We start from the raw sequence: 19,165 nt of genomic DNA, 5'->3' as shown, positions 1-19,165 counted from the left end.
CCTTTAAGATGGCGCCTCAGCTTTCATGTATCCTTCACAGAGAAACCAATCCCAGAATGCATTGCAATGAGCTCTGAACATAAATCCAAGATGGTTGCAAACGTTTTTAATTTACCAAATATTGTATGCAAGATGTGTTTTTATGCCTTACTTTGGTGCTAACATGAAACGATATAGGAATCAATGAGTCCAATCAAAAGTTGTGTCCCAAATGACGCATTATACTCTATGCACTTACTATGTACTCTACCGTCTAGAGTATGAACTTTATAAGGTTTTTTTTTCATCCAACATGGCACACCCATTTTCATTTTCAGTGTGTACACTACTCACTATTTTTTAAAACAAAGTGTCACTGAATAGTATGCAAATTGGGACGCACCTAAAGATTGTATATACTAAGACGGTGCACTGGTTTTACTTTAAATCAGGAGAAACTACAATGTGCAATATGGCATCTCTAGTAAAGGAAGTCCCGCCTTCAAAATAAGAGCCAATCACCAATTGGTAGTCATCGCTTCATTATAGCCAGTGTTATTTTAATATCATTGAGATACTGTTTTATTTTTGTTACAATTTTGAATTAGTTTTTGTTTTATATTTTCTGCTTTCACTTTAATGTTAGTTTTAGTAATTTTGTTGTTTTTTGTTATTTTTATTAGTTTTTTTAAATGTATCTATCGTTTTTATAAATTTTTTATTTTCAGTTTTATTTATTTTAGTATATCAAGGTAATCTAAATGAAAATGAAAAATGTTGTAGCTGAAAAAAAGTAGATTTTTTTAATATTCCCCTTTCTTTCTTCTGCTGAAGACAAAAGAAGATATTTTGAAGAATGTTGGTAACCAAACAATTGACTTCCATCAGATGAAAAAAGAATACAATGGAAGTCAATGGGGTCCATCAACTGTTTGGTTACAAACATTCTTCAAAAAGATCTTCTTTTGAGTTCAGCAGAAGAAAGAAATTCATAAAGGTTTGGATCAACCAAAAAAATTTAGGTGAACTTTCCCTTTAAGTTCACTCAAACTGTCAACATTTACTCACCATCTTCCTTTCTTCCATGAAACACAAAAGGAAATGTCAGACGGGCGGAGAACCTCCTGCTTTTTTTTCCCATACAATGAAAGAGAATGACGTCACTGACGATTGCTCATGAAATAAGTGAAGACCAATGATGTTGCCACATGTCTTTTCTAAAAAGTAGTGAAAGTAGTGATTCATTTAGATGTGACTTTCACCTACAAGTCACATGCACTGGATTTGAAGTATTTTTGTAGTGATACAGAAAATATAATTGTAATTTATTACAATTATTATACACAATAATTCAACACTTACTTAAAATACTTCTGTCCATCACTGTGGACTTTTATTGGTGTGCTTTTTTGCTTCATGATTTTGTTGAATGGAAAAGATCAGCTTAGACATTCATCCAGATATCTTTTGTGTTCCTCAGAAGAAAATCATGCAGATTTGAAACGTCATGTGGACGAATACACAATGACAGAATTTGTTCCCATTTGACAGCATGGCTGCCTTCTGTGAGGAATATTATTTGAAGCTTATTTGCCAAAAGTATTACAAATGCATCAGATTCAGCTCTTGAACCCATATGGCATATTGCAGTGTGAAGGGCTTATCTGCTCTTGACTTTAAAACATTCGGCCTGCATTACATTTGCTTCTCCAACAGCTTTAAAGGGCTCAATTCTTGCACAAACCATGTCAATAAAATCTTTTTTTCTCCCTGCAGTTTTTCCAGCTGCTTACTCATTCACACGAGTCTTCATTCAGCGCAGCCCCCGGGGGTCTTCCTCATTGTACAATGCTTTGAGAAAGGAAGGAATAATAATGAACAGAAGAAATAGTGATGTCAGGAGGGAAAAGGTTCTGTGTGAGCTATTTAGGATCATTGAAATGTCGGAGCACGAATTCTCAGGTTTACATAAACATTACCCTGTAAGTCCAGTAATAACATTCATCTCTAGCTTCCTAGGAATATCATCAAGCCTTCCTTGGAAAAGCAATACTAGTGTGAAAGGAGCTGTGAAGTAATCCTAAAAATACATGTCCACCCATAGAGATAAATCTTCAAATGTCATTGTCGCTTTGGCCCACATTCAATTTGTCATCGTTAAATTGTCACTTTGGCGCACATTCAAAAGGCTTTTGTGGCTTTTATGTCTCTTCAGTGGATCTTGTGGACATCTTGAGACAAATCTCCTGTAGAAGATGCTATTGCAGGAATATTTTCCACTTGAAGTCTACGTATAGATTGCATACTGTTGATTTACAAAGAAGATTTTTGTAAAAATGCACTGGAAATGCATTAACAGTACATACGCTTAGCTAGCAAACAACCAAATGGGAGGTTAGGTTGTATTTTAGTGAACCTGCATTAATTATTCATGTTAACTGAGCTTTAAAGTTTCTGAATTGTACTTTTAGGTGGAGGACCTTATGGTTTTGCTCGAGGCCTCAATATCTGACACTGGCACAGGACTCGATTACGACTGTCCTAAGATGTGACGTAAAACGACAGTGAGTATATTACTGTAAATGTGTTTCCCCTTCATTTTAACAACTTATTGATGAGCTGAAGTGATTGTATGTGGTACATTTACATGGAGGGTTTTATCCAAAACATCTTACAACATAAACCAACAATATTATCATAGCAGTAAATGAACAGCATGCCACAATCTAAGAGGAGCAAAGCATTATTTAATGCGATCCTTCGGCGGTCTAACTCATTCGCCACCCCCTCTCTATATTATCCATCTTTCCCACCCCGTCTCTCTCTTTCTCTCCTACGTCTTGTTTTCTCCCTCAGTATGTCCGTGCTGGCGTGGGGCTGAGTCACCAGACATCAGTTAACTCTGTGTTTATGCTCCTCCTTTGATTTCACCTCACTCAGTGGGATAAACCGAGCGGGAACCGCTTATTACGAATGTCAGAGTCTTATTAGACATAATATTTGGTTGTGTATAGAAGAGAGGCTTGGATCCATTCCTTATTTAGTGAACTCATCTCGAGTGTATTTGATAAGTGGTCATTTGGGGCTTTTCCGGATTTGTTGTCCTCAGTTGATGCCATAAGGAAGGGGTTTTGCAGTGGACGGCATCAGTCATGTCTGAGTAAAACAGACATGGTGATCAGAGATTGATCCTTTAAATGTCATTTGATCAATAAGGTGTTTTTAGACACAATGCACAGCATGTGGGAAGACAGACAATATATACTTTGCGTGCTATTGCTCGTTCCTGTCAGGGTTGCATTCTAATTTCCGAATAAATTCCTGAATTTGAATGAAGGGAATAGCAAACAGAATGCAGAATTGGGATTCAAAACAGACAGAAAGAAAGAAAGAAAGAAAGAAAGAAAGAAAGAAAGAAAGAAAGAAAGAAAGAAAGAAAAAGAAAGAAAGAAAGAATGAACCTTTGTCGACCAGGGTGGAAGAACCCTTAATTTCCTAGAATGCATTTAGTAAATTCCTCTTCCTGTCATTCCAATTTGAACTCCACAGACTCCAGTTGTACTTCTTGTGTGTTGGATTCAATTCGGTTCAAAACTCATTTGATAAAAGGGAGCTCAAACAGTATCAAGCTTGTCAGTTTGAGTGACAGGAAAACTAACCAGGCACAATGAGATAAAAGAAATAAGTGATGCATTTCCATGTTAATCTGATAACTAAAATATTTTCAGTTGGTTTTGATTTATGTGGAGTTGCGTATTGGCACCCACAGTGAATCCAAAATCCTGCTTAAGTAATTTCTGATTGTCTGTTTGTACCATGATGTGCTGAATCTCTGCTTTTAATGTGGACCGACAAATTAATTCCCCTTGGAAATATTCTGGTTAGGATGTGGTATTAGGGACATATAAAAAGCAGATTGATTTTTTTTTACCAATGCAAATTACCCAAAAAGAGGTGTGTGACTGGTGCGGGTCTCCCATTGTTGTCGTCGCAAGCACAAAGCACGAATCTTCACACCTCATTGTCTGTCAGCATTGCCTCCCTGTTCATGGCCAAAATTAATTCACGTGAGAGACGAGACTGGTTGATAAATTGCACTGGCATTGCCATGGACGCATACGATCTCTCCCACTCCCTCGCTCAAATTGATTCTTCCTCCAGTGCACAATCCGTGACAGGGAATAGACTCGGTAGGATTAAAAATGGACATCCGTTCAGAGCCCCCCCATCAAGCATTTGGCAGTGTTTTGTGTTAGTGCGGCGTGGGAGGCCAAAAGTGCGTGGGTGCGCAGCAGAACGTGCGCGAACGGAGTCTCTGAATCCATCAGATATTAGCCGGCGTGCGTTTTGCCATGCTGTCAGGCTGCATTTCTGTGTAAAATAATGTCCTTATTAAATGAGCACTTAAATAGTCCCATTCCCATCCAATTACACTGTCATCCCCTCCATGCACTCGTTCTCTTACAAGCAAGTCGCAGCAAGAGAATGGAGAAGGAGTGGGTGGATTTTAGTGAACGGTGCTAGAATGGTTAACTCCACCCCTCCTCCCCCTCCTCCTTCCTGTTTGCTCTCCGCTGCCCAGTCTCATACTATGGCATGTTACGTCAGAGTGCAGCTGCAGCCAATCAGATTCTCCGGGCTGCAGCTTGACTCCACCCCTCCTTCTGGCCTCATATATAGCAGTGCTCATCCTGTCTGCGCGTGTGTTCAACGTGCTGCTGCGGGGCTCGAGAGGCAGAGCACCGTGCCACTGACAAACACACAGACGTTGTGAGAGAATCTTCACATCCATAAATTGCGTTTCCTCTCTTGAGCGCATCCTTGTTGTTGTGTTTCCTGCATCCTGGCTTTAAGATGGGATGCACCCCTGGGCACTTCACCTGCCAGCCGCAGACAACAACAGCCCCAACCCTGGAGGGACAGTCACAAGAAGGAGGACCCAAAGTCCCCGAGGTCCTTTCGTCCCTAGAGAGGCTCTCGCAAGCCACGGGAGGGATGGAGAAGTCCTGGTACCGCTGCATCTTCCCCTTCGGGATCATCTCGTTGGTGATTGGAGTTGCCGGGACCGGGGTGACGTACACGTATAACGATCTCCCGCAGACCAAGGTGGTGTCCGTGTTCCTGCTGATCGCGGGGCTGATCCTGGTGCTGATGGCGACCGCTTGCTGGACGGCCCATAAGAAGAAGCGCAGGAAAAAGAAGGAAGGAGGTTCTTTCAGCTCTGAACAGTGCCCCCTGTGAGAGCATCCGAAAACAGTGACGGGGAAAATAGACCTTTCTTTTTATTTTTAACAAGATTCTTGTCCGCTCAGGTGGCCGAGGACAGGCCCTCTCAGAGTATCCCATGGAAAAAGCCGGAGGCATGAAGGTTCACCGGAGTCACGCACACAGTTTACCGTTGCTCAGCAGGTGTCTGGTATCAAAACAACCCTGGAAGAGGACGCACATCCCTGTATGCACACACACACACACACACACAGGACACTTAACACTAACTGCGAGCCATTCCTGGAGCCACTGCTGCCGTCAACGCCGCTGTCAGTCTCCTGCATTCCTGTGACGAGCGGAGAAGTGGGCCAGCGGTGGCAACCGGACACCGCGTCGAAAGAGGAGTTCACCTCCGTCACCGTCGCACGTCATTCGCCCGTCCAGTGACACCGTAGCAATGCGTAAGCTTTTTCACGGAGTGGAACTTGAACCTGCGTCTGCTGGCTAGAACCGGCAGCTGCGGATCAGGATAGGAAGAGAACGCGGACCGGAGAGGTCGAGAATGTGTCCGTCCGTCTGTGTGTGTGTGTGTGTGTGTGTGTGTGTGTGTGTGGAATATGTGTGCAGGATGGACTACTAGAGAGACAAGACACCTGCTCGGCCTCTTTCGCTGTCAGCCCTCTGTCAATCGTAGCCGCTAATGATTTAGGACAAGGGTGCAGCAATTAATATTAAGGACAAAAAGATCCGAGATTGATTTATTGGGATTTTTACACAGTGTACAATGTGTTGAAGGAACTTTGCATTGGATTGTGTATGTGTATGTGTGTGTGTGTGATTCTATCTGGCAAATTCAGGACTCTTCATGGACCTCATATAGTCGGTATTCGGAAAAACAACCGCAGAGGAATTTTATAACGACACGGTTCAGAGAAAGGCAAGCAAGCCTAAGGCCCTTTTGTTTTGAGATAGCCTGAGTAGAAAATTAATTTCCTGTCAGACAGATGTGCAGTATTATTAGGGGGGGAAAAAAAGATGCCACAAGGGTACACGAAAAGGGTGTGTAAAGTTTTTGTTATTGTTCCAGTGCCTTGAGCAAGCGTTAGGACTTAGCATGGTACAGTACCTTAGCTCTGTTTCACCCCTCGGTCTCTCTTTTCCTCTTCCAGTGCCAGCTTTAAAACTCAAACTCAGCTATTTTATCATGTTCTCCTCACTCCCAAAAACAACACGCATAAATATGTCGTCACCTTGACCTGGTCAGAGCCCACAAAGGCTGGAGCTTACATCCGTTTTCACAATGGGAATACTGCTTATTTACACTGCCTTGATCATTTGGCACATTGTGGGTAACAGATAATGAATTAAAAATGAATATTCTTTCATCATTCACTCACCCTCATGTCCTTCCAAACCTGTATGACATACTTTTTTTTCTGTGGAAGACAAAAGAAGATATTCTGAAACTCAGTGGGGTCCAAAACAACACTTCTTTTGTAAGAACAAAACAAAAAAACACTGACACATTTCTCAAAATATCTTCTTTTATGTTCCACAGCTGATGGAAAGTCATACTGATTTGGAACCACATGAGGGTGAGTAAATGATGACAGAATTTTCCTTTTTGGAAAGAGTTTAGCCTTCAAAAGTCCTATAAATCATGGGAAACTCTGTGTGAAGAATAACATTTGGAGACGGACAGAAATCCATACCAATTCAGAGGTTAATACCCTTTTCCTTTCACAGAAGGTGCATCGATTGAGATGTTTGGACCATGTTTAGGAGTGGATTTGAGAATGCTTGTGCATAAGAAAAAGAAAAGAAATCGAGAAAGAGAGAGGATTAACAACCTTGAGTGCTTGGAAAAAGGCAGTTTTTGAAGCATTTGGCTATTAGCACAATCTCGGACTTGTTTGAGCCCAGAGGAAGATTGATCACTCTTTCATAGCTCAGGAGATTTAATGAATTCCTCAGTCGTGTTTAAGTATCAACCTTGGAGAAATAAAAGCTTTAGAGAAATAAAAATAGACACAAATTGAGACAATTGTTCACATACAGTAGGAGTTTAGAGCTATAAAATTAAACTGGATATCTGAACTAACTTGCTCTTGCATGAAAACGATTTGTGTTAAGATTGGGAACTCTGACTTTTAATGGCAAATCTGAGCACAGTTTGAGACATTGTTGAGAAACACGTGAGATTACTGGGGTTTTTTCTCCATTTGCCCTCCATTTAATCTCATCGCTAAAGACATTTTGAGATACGAACGAGATCTCATTTGTGATTTAAATAGACATGTAAGTTTGAGGCTAAGCTTATTGTAACTAGAAACATACGTTTTTGGACTGAATGTGTGCGCATGGCATGCAACTCAGCGGTTGCACTTGGGGCACGTCCAGATGGGATTGATTTTTAACAGTGACGTCTGACCACATGGCTAGGGATAAACACAGTGCCTTTTTGTTGACCGATGTACGTGCTTTAAAGCTGCCTTTGCCTCCTTTAGCATTTTTACTAGCTTCACACCAGAATGTGGTTTTTGTCCCTTTACAAAAATATATTGCCTTCTTGTGTTTTTCTACAGCGTGCTAAAAGCAGCGAATGGAGTTTCCGACCGCATTTTAAACACTGTTCACAATGCTCTTAACTGCAGCACGGGAAAAAGCAGACTAGAGTCAGTGTAAATCAGGGATGAAGGTGGTGTTTAAGTGGGAAAAGGACCAGATGAGATGATATCTGTGACTGACCCTAATGGAGCGTCTGATTGTATCATGGAAAGCCAGTAATCCAAGATAGCTGTTTACATGATCAAATCAAGATCATCACCCCCCCTCCCCTCCCCCATAAAGAAAGAAATTCAATATCTTTTTTTTGCTTTGTTTTCCTGGAAAAATATCTGATCATCTTTAAAACATCATTTTGCAAAAGCGCTGAAACAAGAGCTGTGCAGTTTGTGTTTTGATATCTGAAAATATACTCAAACGTAAAATGTTCTCTTTTTTTATAATACAGATTTTTGGCCTTCCTATGTGATCGTTTCCATGCATATCTGGAAGTAGTTGTTCGCATGATTTCCTCCAGTTTTCAGATTTTCTTCAGCCCTTTTAAAAGAGCTGGAGAGGAGGGAGGTTTATAGAGGGTGAACACATTTACAGAGTTGTGCAATTTCATGGAAGAGACGTGAGCAGAATGTCACGGCTATGTGTGGAATGCACAATCAAACATATTGGGACCATATATTAAGTATATATACTTAGCTTCGTTTATCGCCTTACAGTCTTCTGTTGTCACTTAAATCCACATCTGTACCCCCAATGTACTAACCTAGGCTGTGTTTCTCAAAAGCATTGTGCGTTAAGTTGATCGTAGAGACCATTGGTGGCAATTGTTCTACGATCTACTAAGGCTTACGAGAAACACAACCCTGTCCATGCGGTTTTGTTCTTTAAACTTGCTCTTGTTTCATGTTGAAAGTGGCAAAGTTGTTGTGAATGAGTGAGTCGTGAATGAATAACTGTTCTACTGTTTCATATTTTTGGAATGAGAAAGAGTAAATCTACCTCTCTAGTTCTGAGAGCGTGTTTTCGCCACCCTTGCATTCTCCAGAATGCTTTTTCTCTTAAGCTGGAGGCAACAAATGCCAAAATCTGTATTCTGTGTCAAACTATGTGATGTAAATATTAGTTATTTATATTTTTACATTTATATTCATATTAAAAAGACTTTTGAAAAATTCTATTAAAGAACTGTTATGTGAAATAGTTTATCACCGTGTCATTTTACTCTGTCGTTACCTGTGGTGTCATGTAACTAAAAGTAAAAGTAGTACACTCTTAAAAATAAAGGTTCTTTATTGGAATCGATGGTTCCATGAAGAACCTTAAATATCCATGGAATCTTTCTATCCCACAAAAGGATCTTTAGAGTTGAAAAAGGTTCTTTAGATTATTAAAATGTTCTATCTATCTATCTATCTATCTATCTATCTATCTATCTATCTATCTATCTATCTATCTATCTAGCTTAAGTTACAGATTTAAAGTAGTTGAAGAAGAAAAATGAAATTCAACATGCCTGGATGTTCAACCCTGAGGGATGTTTTTGTGAACAAATTTTAATAGCTTCACCCTCTGGCTTTTGATTCTAGTAAATCTATATGGAACCATGGTCCCTGCGAGCAGATCTATAAATATCTTCAGAGAGACGAACAGAAAGTGTGTGAGTCACAGGGATTTTCTCCTTAAAGGCTGCCTGCTCTCTCTCTCTCTCTCTCTCTCTCTCTCTCTCTCTCTCTCTCTCTCTCTCTCTCTCTCTCTCTCTCTCTCTCTCTGCATGTGTGCTCATGTATTTGGAAAATCTTAATGAAATTTGAGCTTTGAAATTTGTTTTTGTTTGGCTGTTGGCGTCCGCTTTTCATGAGGAAATAATACTGACACTTTTGATGCTTTTACAAGCTTACATTATTGTAGCTGACATCTTTTTTCCATATGAAGATGTTTGACCAACCTAAACGCACTGCTGTCGAGTTTAGCACCAATCAACAGACAGAAATCTTGCTGGGTTTCTGCAGGCATCTCAGACAAGAAGTGTTAAATCAGAGATAATTGATTTGGACGTCACAGCCATGGCCAATGGAAAAACAATCTCAATTTGTAAATCCGAAAGCATGTACCGAATAATCCCTCAAGTCAGCTGAAGGGCTTCAGTCAAGAGACTCCACCTACTGGAAGCATAATGCGGTGAATGTGTTGCATGTGTATTGAGATGGAAAATCTCATATAAGAACTTTGCAGAAACTTTGTTACAGTAAATATATTATATTATTCTTTTTTTTAATTATGAACTTGATTATAAAAATGAAAAACTTGATGAAATGCCTGGCTGTATGGGCACTAGTACATTAGAAATTGTACCCTTCAGATAAAAAAAAAAGTATTTCAGAGAGAAAAGTCTGCGCCATGGTTCAACAGTATTACTCTTGCTCTCAAGAGAGAAACTCGCAATCTAGAGTGCAAATGGAAAACTCATTTAGAGGTCTTTAGAATCACGTGGAAAGTCAAAAATACTCATAGATTGACTACAAAATTAGACAGGCATTAAAGTGGTTTAGATCATACCTATCAGACGGTTACCATTTTGTCTATTTAAACGGGGAAGTATCCAAGTTAACGTCAGTAAATTATGGAGTGCCACAAGGATCTGTGTTAGGCCCTCTGCTATTTTCAATATATATGCTGCCATTTGGTAATATTATAAGAAAACATGGAATAAGTTTCCACTGTTATGCTAATGATTCTCAGTTATATATTTCATCATGACCAGATGAAATCTTTAAATTATCCAAGTTTACAGAGTGTGTTAAAGATATAAAATATTGGATGACAGTCATTTTCTTCTATTTTATTCAGATAAGACTGAGGTGGACCAAAACTGTACTGTTACTTCATCCTCTACAGTAAAATACCTGGGAGTTATATTAGACAGCAAATTGTCGAAAATCACATTTCATATGTTACAAAAACACATGCTCTCTGTTTCTGATGCTGAAAAGCTAGTTCATGCATTTATGACCTCTAGACTAGATTACTGTAATGCATTACTAGCCGGTTGTCCTGCATCCTCAAATAAACAAGCTACAATTAGTCCAAAAGGCAGAGTTCTTACTAGGTCATGAAAATATGATCATATAACACCAATTTTATCATCTCTACACTGGCTACCTATTAAGTTCTGTATTATTTACAAAGTATTTCTACTGACCTATAAGGCCCTAAATGGTTTAGCTCCTGTGTATTTAACTGATCTTCTATCGCCTTACAATCCATCACGCTCTTTAAGATCACAAAACTCTGGGCTTCTGGTAGTATCCACTAAAGTCCACTAAAGGAGGGAGAGTGTTTTCTCATTTGGCTCCTAAACTCTGGAATAGCCTTCCTGATAATGACGGCAACAGATGATGCCAACTCTGAATCAACATACACAACTGCCAGATTTTCTTGTAATCATTATGATCACAACTTGTAATAGCTATAATGAGATCATTGTTTCTGCCTAAATGAATACATGATGTTAGCTAATAGCATGATTTGCAGAACTGTACATTTCTGGACATATGGACGTAACTTGTACACAGTCACATCTGCTAACAGATTACTCTAAACTGAAATGTAGAAGCATGCCTTTTCTGTAAAGCTGCTTTGAAACGATTGTGTTTTGTGAAAAGTGCTAAATAAATGTGAATTGATCTAAATTATGAAATCCAATCCTTTTGGCCCACGCATTTGAGTTATTCCTCATCACATATTTTGTACACAACAATGTGTAATTGCTGGTTATTATATGCTTAACTTGCTGATTTTTGCTCTCACTTCTCCAATTTCAGCCTTGGAGAAATTCCAAAAGTGCGATTAGCGTGAAATAAGCGAATAGGATGGTCAGCGAAACAAACAGCTTTTGTTCAGGATCAATATAGTGCTGTTCTTACTCTGCACTTCTTCCGTATGAGAAATCCATTAACAACCCGAGCACTTTCTTTCCATGTCCTTGCTTTCCACTTCCCAAATGTGCTCAGGCACTACCTAACCACAGGTAATTTCCCACAAGCCGAGCGTGCCGTGTGAAACGTCCGTGCCCTTCCACCAGAGACTCTAAACTCTAGTTAGCGTGTGAATGTTTGAGCAGGAAACAGGTTGATTTAGGGAAAAGGGGAAAAGGCCACAGGAGGCGACTCTGGGCGTGTGATGGTCAGGGTAGATTACAGGAATCCTGGCAGTGAAGCTTTTCCTCCCCGTTCCACCCAGTCTTGACTTTAGAGCCGGCCGGCGGTGACCTCTCCCGCTCCACTGAACTCTCCGATCAATTACACCAGCTCTCTTTCCTGCCTTTTCACATGCACACGGATTCAGCGCAACTTCAGCACGCCTGCTTCCTCTCTGAGCCCTGAGAAAAGTGGGTGGCTTAAAAATAGGTCACGTTTCGTTGAACTTTAAGTTGTTAATTGAGTAGTGATAAAAGGCAAAGCTTTTTGCTTTCCGTTTCTTTTTCTAAAAAATTGTTTTTAGAGTATTCCCTCACGCTTCTTTTTCTCCAAGTGGCAGTAAAATACAAGGATGAAAAAAATGGCGTTTTATTTTACTGGCCAATATACTGTTTTTATTGGCCAAAGAATGTAAATAACTTCATTTTTACATTTTCTGTAAATGAAAATGTGAGCAGTTACCATGATAGTTTGTTGTGGGTGGTTACCAGGGCGATGATATGCAGTATCTAGGGTGTTACTATGTGGTTGCTATAATGCTAGGATATTTTGTTTAATTGCCATGGTTTTCTGGGTGGCTGCCAGGGCATTGCTATGTGGTTTCTAGGTTGTTTCTATCCTGTTTCTATATTCTGGGTCGTTGCTAGGGCATCACTAGGGTGTTTGGCTGCTTGCCAGGGTGTTTCTATGTGGTTACTATGCTGTTAGGGTGTTTTTTTGTTTGTTTCTAGGGTTTTCTTGGTGGTTGCCAGGGCATTACTATGTGGTTTTGTTGTTTCTATGTTCTGGGTGGTTGCTAGGGCATCACTAGGGTGTTTGGCTGCTTGCCAGGGTGTTTCTAGATGGTTGATATACTGTAAGGAGGTTTTGTTTGGTTGCTAGTGTTTTCTGGGTAGTTTCCAGGCAGTGATTGTTTCTATGTTGTGTCTATGTTGTGTCTATTTTTTGGGTGGTTGCTAGGGCATCATTAGGGTGTTTTTCTGCTAGCCAGGGTGTTACTAGGGTGTTTTTTTTGTTGTTGTTGTGAGGGTTTTCTGTGTAGTTGCCAGGGCACTGTTATGCTATGTTGTTTCAATGTGTGTCTGTGGTGGCTAGGGCATCATTAGGGTGTTTAGCGGCTAGCCAGGGTGTTTTTTTTTTGTTGTTGCTATGGTTTTCTGAGTGGTTGCCAGGGCATTGCTGTGTGGATTTGTTGTTTCTATATTCTGGATTGCTAGGGTATCACTAGGGTGTTTGGCTGCTTGCCAGGGTGTTGCTAGGTTTTTTGTGTTGTTTCAATGCTGTTTCTATATTTTGGGTGGTTGCTAGGACATCACTAGGGTGTCTGGCTGCTTGCCAGGGTGTTGCTAGGGTGTTTCCAAATGGTTTTTATGCTGTAAGGAGGTTTTGTTTGGTTGCTTGGGTTTTCTGGGTGGTTTCAAAGGCATTGATATGTGGTTTCTAGGTTGTGTCTAATCTATGCTAGGGCGTTTTGCTGCTTGTCAAGGTGTTGCTAGGGTGTTTCTAGATGGTTGCTATATGCTGTTAGGATGTTTTTTTGCTATGGTGTTGGTGTTTTTGGGATGTTTTGGGTAGTTAGGTTGTTGCTCACTGACCAAAGTCAAAAGAGTCTGCATTCGGTTTGCAGTGTATTCTTCTTTAAGTGTATACTATTATTAAGTATATTATGCACCCAAAACTTTTATTTAGATTTATTTTATTTTATATATGCATCACACAAATCTGTAAAAAAATTGAAAAAAGTACTCTCTACTCTAGATATAGCTCTGGTCCCTTCTTAAATGTCAGTCAGTGGGATTTTTTTTTCACAAGCACAACTAAAAATACACCATATCCTACTTAATATAGCAAACAGTCCATAATCATCTTTCCAAAGCTGAAGAGGGGATGTGCATGTGATAATTTTATTAATGATTATGCTAAAGCTGCTAAAAATGTCTCACACTTAACATCTCTGTCCCAGAACGCACAATGCACAGAGGCAAACTGCAGTTTGATATAATCTTTCAAAGAAGTCCTTGCATGGCTTTTAGACGTCCCATTTTGTGCCATCAGATAGCCTTTTCCCGAGAGGGGGGTGAATTATCCCTGTGAGGAAAACTTGAGTAGGGTAAATGGAGGTGCTAAATTGACTGTTGCATCAAATGGCAGGGTGAACTCTACCAGATGTTCCACTGCATTTATCCACCAATTAAGCAGTGAGAGTTTCCTGGAAATTTGCCTGCTTGGGGTCCTTCAATTATCCTCAGATTCAGCTCACACAGGGAGAACTGCACGGCAGAAATGTCAAAATAAATAAGGATGATCCGTTTTCCTGTTTCACCAAGACAAATATTTGGACTAATAGGGTTCAGTGAGTTTAAAATAACCAGCTGTATCCATGATTACTAAAATATGCAATTAGAAAGAGAATTTGGCTCCATTAACCGAGAGAGCATAGTAAATAAACACAGTCTCTCATGAACATGCTGATGCAATGCAATGGAAATACAGCGTATCTTTAAAAGGGTTAGAACTGGTACACAAACTGATGGAAATGCTTGCGAATCGCAATGCAATAGTCGGTATAAAACGGAAGTTGCGATAGTCTTTTCTTCCCTATTGTGACACATAACAGCTTCTCCAACAAGAAAAAATGTAGAGCAAGACTTGATTTTTTCCATTGGGAATTCATTGGATCGTTTGCTATTAATTTTGTTTAAAAAGTTGTGTTGTGCTGTTAGATTGTGTTTGTGTCATGTTAAAGTCACCATGAAATCAAAATTGACTAATCTTTTTTTAATTGGAATTTCTATGGAATCACTCCTTTATTGCAGTTTAAATGATTTTTGCGTGCAAGTCTTTTCATGTGCCCTCGTAATCTCAATCAAAATAACTTTCCCTCCCTCTTGCATCTTCTCTTCTCTGATGACGTGTTTACTGGCGCGAGGGCGGAGCCCCCTGTCACTCACATGGGATCCACCAATAGCAAACCACAACCATCCAATCAAATCCACATGGACAAAATCAAGCCCCGCCCTACATTTGTTCGAGAATATTTTACTTTAACATCACAATAGGAAAGGAAAAGACATCTCAACTTCCATTTCACGCCGACTTAAATCTGATTATCAATTATTTTTAAGTTGACGTCCTCATGTAAGCAAACCATCAGCCCCTCACTGATTTATTCCCATTCTGTTCATTTTCTCAAAACTGTGTAAATAATCAGAGTTATATTTACTAAAGTTCAAGTGCCTGATCTTGACCTGAACATATTTCTGAAAGTCTGTTTAACACAGAAATACTTAGACACAAGGATACTTATTTTTCTAATGGTTACAAAGTTCAGTAGGCTTTCTGTGTATGAACCCTATGCCGAATTTTAAGCGCGCTGCTATATCTCACGTTTATTTTACATATCTTCCACAGAGCTCACGAGACGAGAGCCGATAAACACTGACAATCAACTGGAATCTTCCAGATCCTCCGAGAGACACGATCTGCTACACCTGGATTTCCAACTATAATGTTGTTTCAGGTTGCCTTGGAAACACGTCCATGGTCAATACAGCCCTCATTTGGACCCTTTCATTCTTCAACAGGTGCACACACTCCCATTTAATGCTGGTCATTTGGAAAGCAGAATTCTGTTCCTTTGTATAAGCGTAATTTACGCCGTCAGTGGAGGCTGTTATCTCTGTGCCAGTTCAAAAACCTTCAGACCTTCATTAAGGTTTATGTGAAGTCACAACATTGAGTATACAAAAAAACATCTTTCAACGAGAGAAAAACAATAAACAGATGAATATAATATCACATAAAGGTACGCACTAGCATCTAAGCAAGCTTTATATGCGCCTGTAACTCAGTTAGTTGTTTATATTCATTACTTGTTGCTGCGAATAATCTAATTCTCAATGACCGACTAAAGCACCTCTTGCTCTTCACACCGTCACTTGATTAGATTACTGGCTCAAATGCGTACAAGATGCTTTCTTTAACAAGATGCAAAGCTTTTATGACTTGAATAGACACTTCAATCATGCATTCAGTTGATTAGTATCAATAGCTTTTTGCTACACTTTTAAAATAATGCAATATATGCACAAGCCTATTGATAAACAGTTAATATTGAGGAACGCATCATGTATAACCAAACAAAAATGACATGAATTATGACTCAAATGAATAGTCATTCCATTATATGTGTGGCGTTTTCCTCCTGTTCTCTTTGTCTATGCTGAAAGCCACTGATAATCACTCTGTCAAGACGTGACAGGCTTGATGAAAGCTAATCGTCAGCACTTTGTGACGGTTACCATGAACACACAACCCTCATTCATGACAAAGTCTCAATGCACTCTTAATAATAAAGGTTTTTTTTACTGCGATGCCATAGAAGAACCATTTTAAGTTCCCTAAAGAATCTTTCAGTGAAGCGAACATCATTTTAAAAATCTAAAGATCCCTTTTCCACTATAAAGAACCTTTTGTGCAATGCAAAGGAATCATTAATGCCAATAAAGAACCTTTATTTTTAAGAGTGTGTGGTTGAAACCTGCATTCAGAGCCATCCAGACACTGAGAAACATGTGAGGATGATTTAACTTTCCTGAACTGAAAGACATTGTCAAAGGTCTTATTTGTGAAATCCACAATAGGTCGCAGCATTTTGCTGTCGGTATGTTTGTAAAATGACTGCTGAACTATCGACCATTGACCCAAACAATCAATAGCGATTAGTTTTATACCTGTCCTTCTCACATAATAAAACTTTAATCAATATCTCATCTACATTTATTTATTTGGTTTGTTTTCATAAAAAGACCCCAGTGAAAAACAAATATACCAACATGTATTTGAAATACATTTGTTTTATGCTAAGTGTAGGCTACTACAAATACATTTACATAGTTATGTACTTAATATAAATATGCGATTGTATTTTTGGTATACTAAATTGATATACTTAAAGTTATACTTACTGTAGTTATCCAGAAATAGTGCTGAGGTCCAACTAAAGATATACTTAACCCTTTCATGCATGAATTATGATAGCCTCAGTCAGGATTTTTTTCCTATGTGTTTTTATTGCTCTTAGGGCATGAAAAACAAGAATTGATTTTTATTTTATTTTTTTACAAATTTTTCAAAGAGATCTTCAGATGTCCACTTGAGTGGACAGCATGCGGTTATGGTTTAAACTGAAGATATACTGTATTAAATATAAGACAATAATCAAACAGATAAAGTATGTGAATTTAACAAACTAATCAATGCAATTATATCAAATCATGTGAAAACTATAAAATATATACAAAAAATATAAATGCAAAATATTGCAATGGCTTCATACAACTTCATACAAGTTGCACTTCGCGTATTTATGATATCAGAACATGAGGACGTGATTCCATCAGAATTTTCTACAGTCTGTCAAGGTACAACTGTGGAAACCACTCAGATGCTCCCTCCAGTGCACCAGAGTGTGGAGATTTACCCTTATTAGCTGATCATTCTGATTATGTTCAAGATGGACATGCACATTTCTATCATAGCCCTCCTCTGAGAAAACCTAGCGATACGTTTTTTCAATCTCATCTGAAATGATCAGTGTTGGGGGTAATGCATTACAAGTAACATGCATAACCCATTCAGATTACTTTTTTGACGTTACAAGTAAAGTAATGTGTTACAAGTAACATGCATACCTAATCAGATTACTTTTTGATCTAACAAGTAATTAACTACAAGTAATGTGCATTACCTAATCAGATTACTTTTTGGTGTAACGAGTAAAGAAACGCATTACAAGTACCATGCATTACGTAATCAGATTACTTTTTGATGTTATGAGTAAAAAAACGCATTACAATAACGCACATTACATAATCAGATTACTTTTTGATGTTATGAGAAAGGAAACGCATTACAAGTAACATGCATTATGTAATCAGATTACTTTTTGATGTTATGAGTAAAGAAACGCATTAAAAGTAACATGCATTACGTAATCAGATTACTTTTTAATGTTATTAGTAAAAAAACGCATTACAATAACATGCATTATAAAATCAGATTACTTTTTGATATAACAAGTAAAGTAATGCATTACAAGTGTCATACATTATGTAATCACATGACTTTTTTCGATGTCAATGAAAATTACATTCTAATAATACAAATACATTTATTTACAGTAGAAAAAGTCAATGCATATTAAGTTTTTAAGTTTTAAATTTCAAAAACAATATTCACATTATAATTATGAATTGTAGCTGAAATATAGCCATTGCATGCATGACGTCCACTACAGTGGACATGTGATTAATCAGAGTTTTCTCTCAATCTGAAATCAAAATTTGGAAAATTTTACTGTGATATGACTCATTAGATATTGCTTGATGCTGCAATATTTTTTTTTACCTACAAGAGTCTCCTAGGATAGAAGGAATAGGTGGATATTCTGGAGCAAGTTGGCATGTCTGACTGACCCTTGGCCATCTTGGTTTGGAGGGGGAAAAAATCGAAACACAAAGGCTTGCCACTTGGTTGCAATTTATAGGATGATGCACCAGGGTCCAATGAAGAGATTGATGTGCAACTTTGCCATAAAAACCCGTGCAAATTCAAGAAAATGCTTTTTTAATAGCTGTCCACTGTAGTGACCACTATGCGTGAAAGGGTTAAGTGTATTTGACTGTGCTATAAAGTGGAACTATTGCAAGTATACTTGAGGTACACTTTAAATATCTTGCATTTACTGATTTTATAAAGTGATCATACTATCCTTAAAAGTGATATTAAAACATTTTAGGCTTAATATTAAGAAACGTGCATTGTGCAATAAAGAAGTACTCCAAATAAAGTTTAATTATAATATATATATATCAGTAAGTCTCAAGTGAAATGTCAGTAAATATGTTAATGGATTAATTCTTACATACATTTTGATACAAATTTACATACAAATACATTTTGGTATAGGGTTTTTTTTTTTTTTTTTACACCATATGGATGAATTAAATGCATTAAATAATAATGATCAAATTGTTACTATGTTTGTAATTGGTAAATATGTAACCATATTTTAAAAATCAAGGATCTTTCTTTTAAAGGTTTTTGGGGTAATTTAAAAAGGTTGAAACGATTCATTAAAATTATTTGAATACGATGTAGTATTATACATGTAGCCTAGTATATTATTGTCATAATTGTGACAGTATTTTTTTTTTTAA

The 19,165-nt window shown here is 38.3% G+C and overlaps 1 protein-coding gene across 1 annotated transcript; it reads left to right on the top strand.

Annotated features, from left to right (window-relative positions):
- The first annotated feature begins 4,205 nt into the window (after positions 1 to 4,205).
- On the top strand, positions 4,206 to 8,954 carry LOC307163920 (transmembrane protein 100). Its single transcript, XM_079880256.1, has one exon. It carries the CDS (start codon positions 4,834 to 4,836, stop codon positions 5,218 to 5,220), a length of 387 nt encoding a protein of 128 aa, XP_079736382.1. The 5' UTR covers positions 4,206 to 4,833; the 3' UTR covers positions 5,221 to 8,954.
- Positions 8,955 to 19,165: the final 10,211 nt, after the last annotated feature.

The sequence above is a fragment of the Squalius cephalus genome (assembly GCF_949319135.1).
Source record: "Squalius cephalus genome assembly, chromosome: 1".
Classification (NCBI taxonomy): domain Eukaryota; kingdom Metazoa; phylum Chordata; class Actinopteri; order Cypriniformes; family Leuciscidae; genus Squalius; species Squalius cephalus.
Note: the sequence above shows the minus strand (reverse complement) of the source record. Positions and strands in the feature narration are given on the sequence as shown.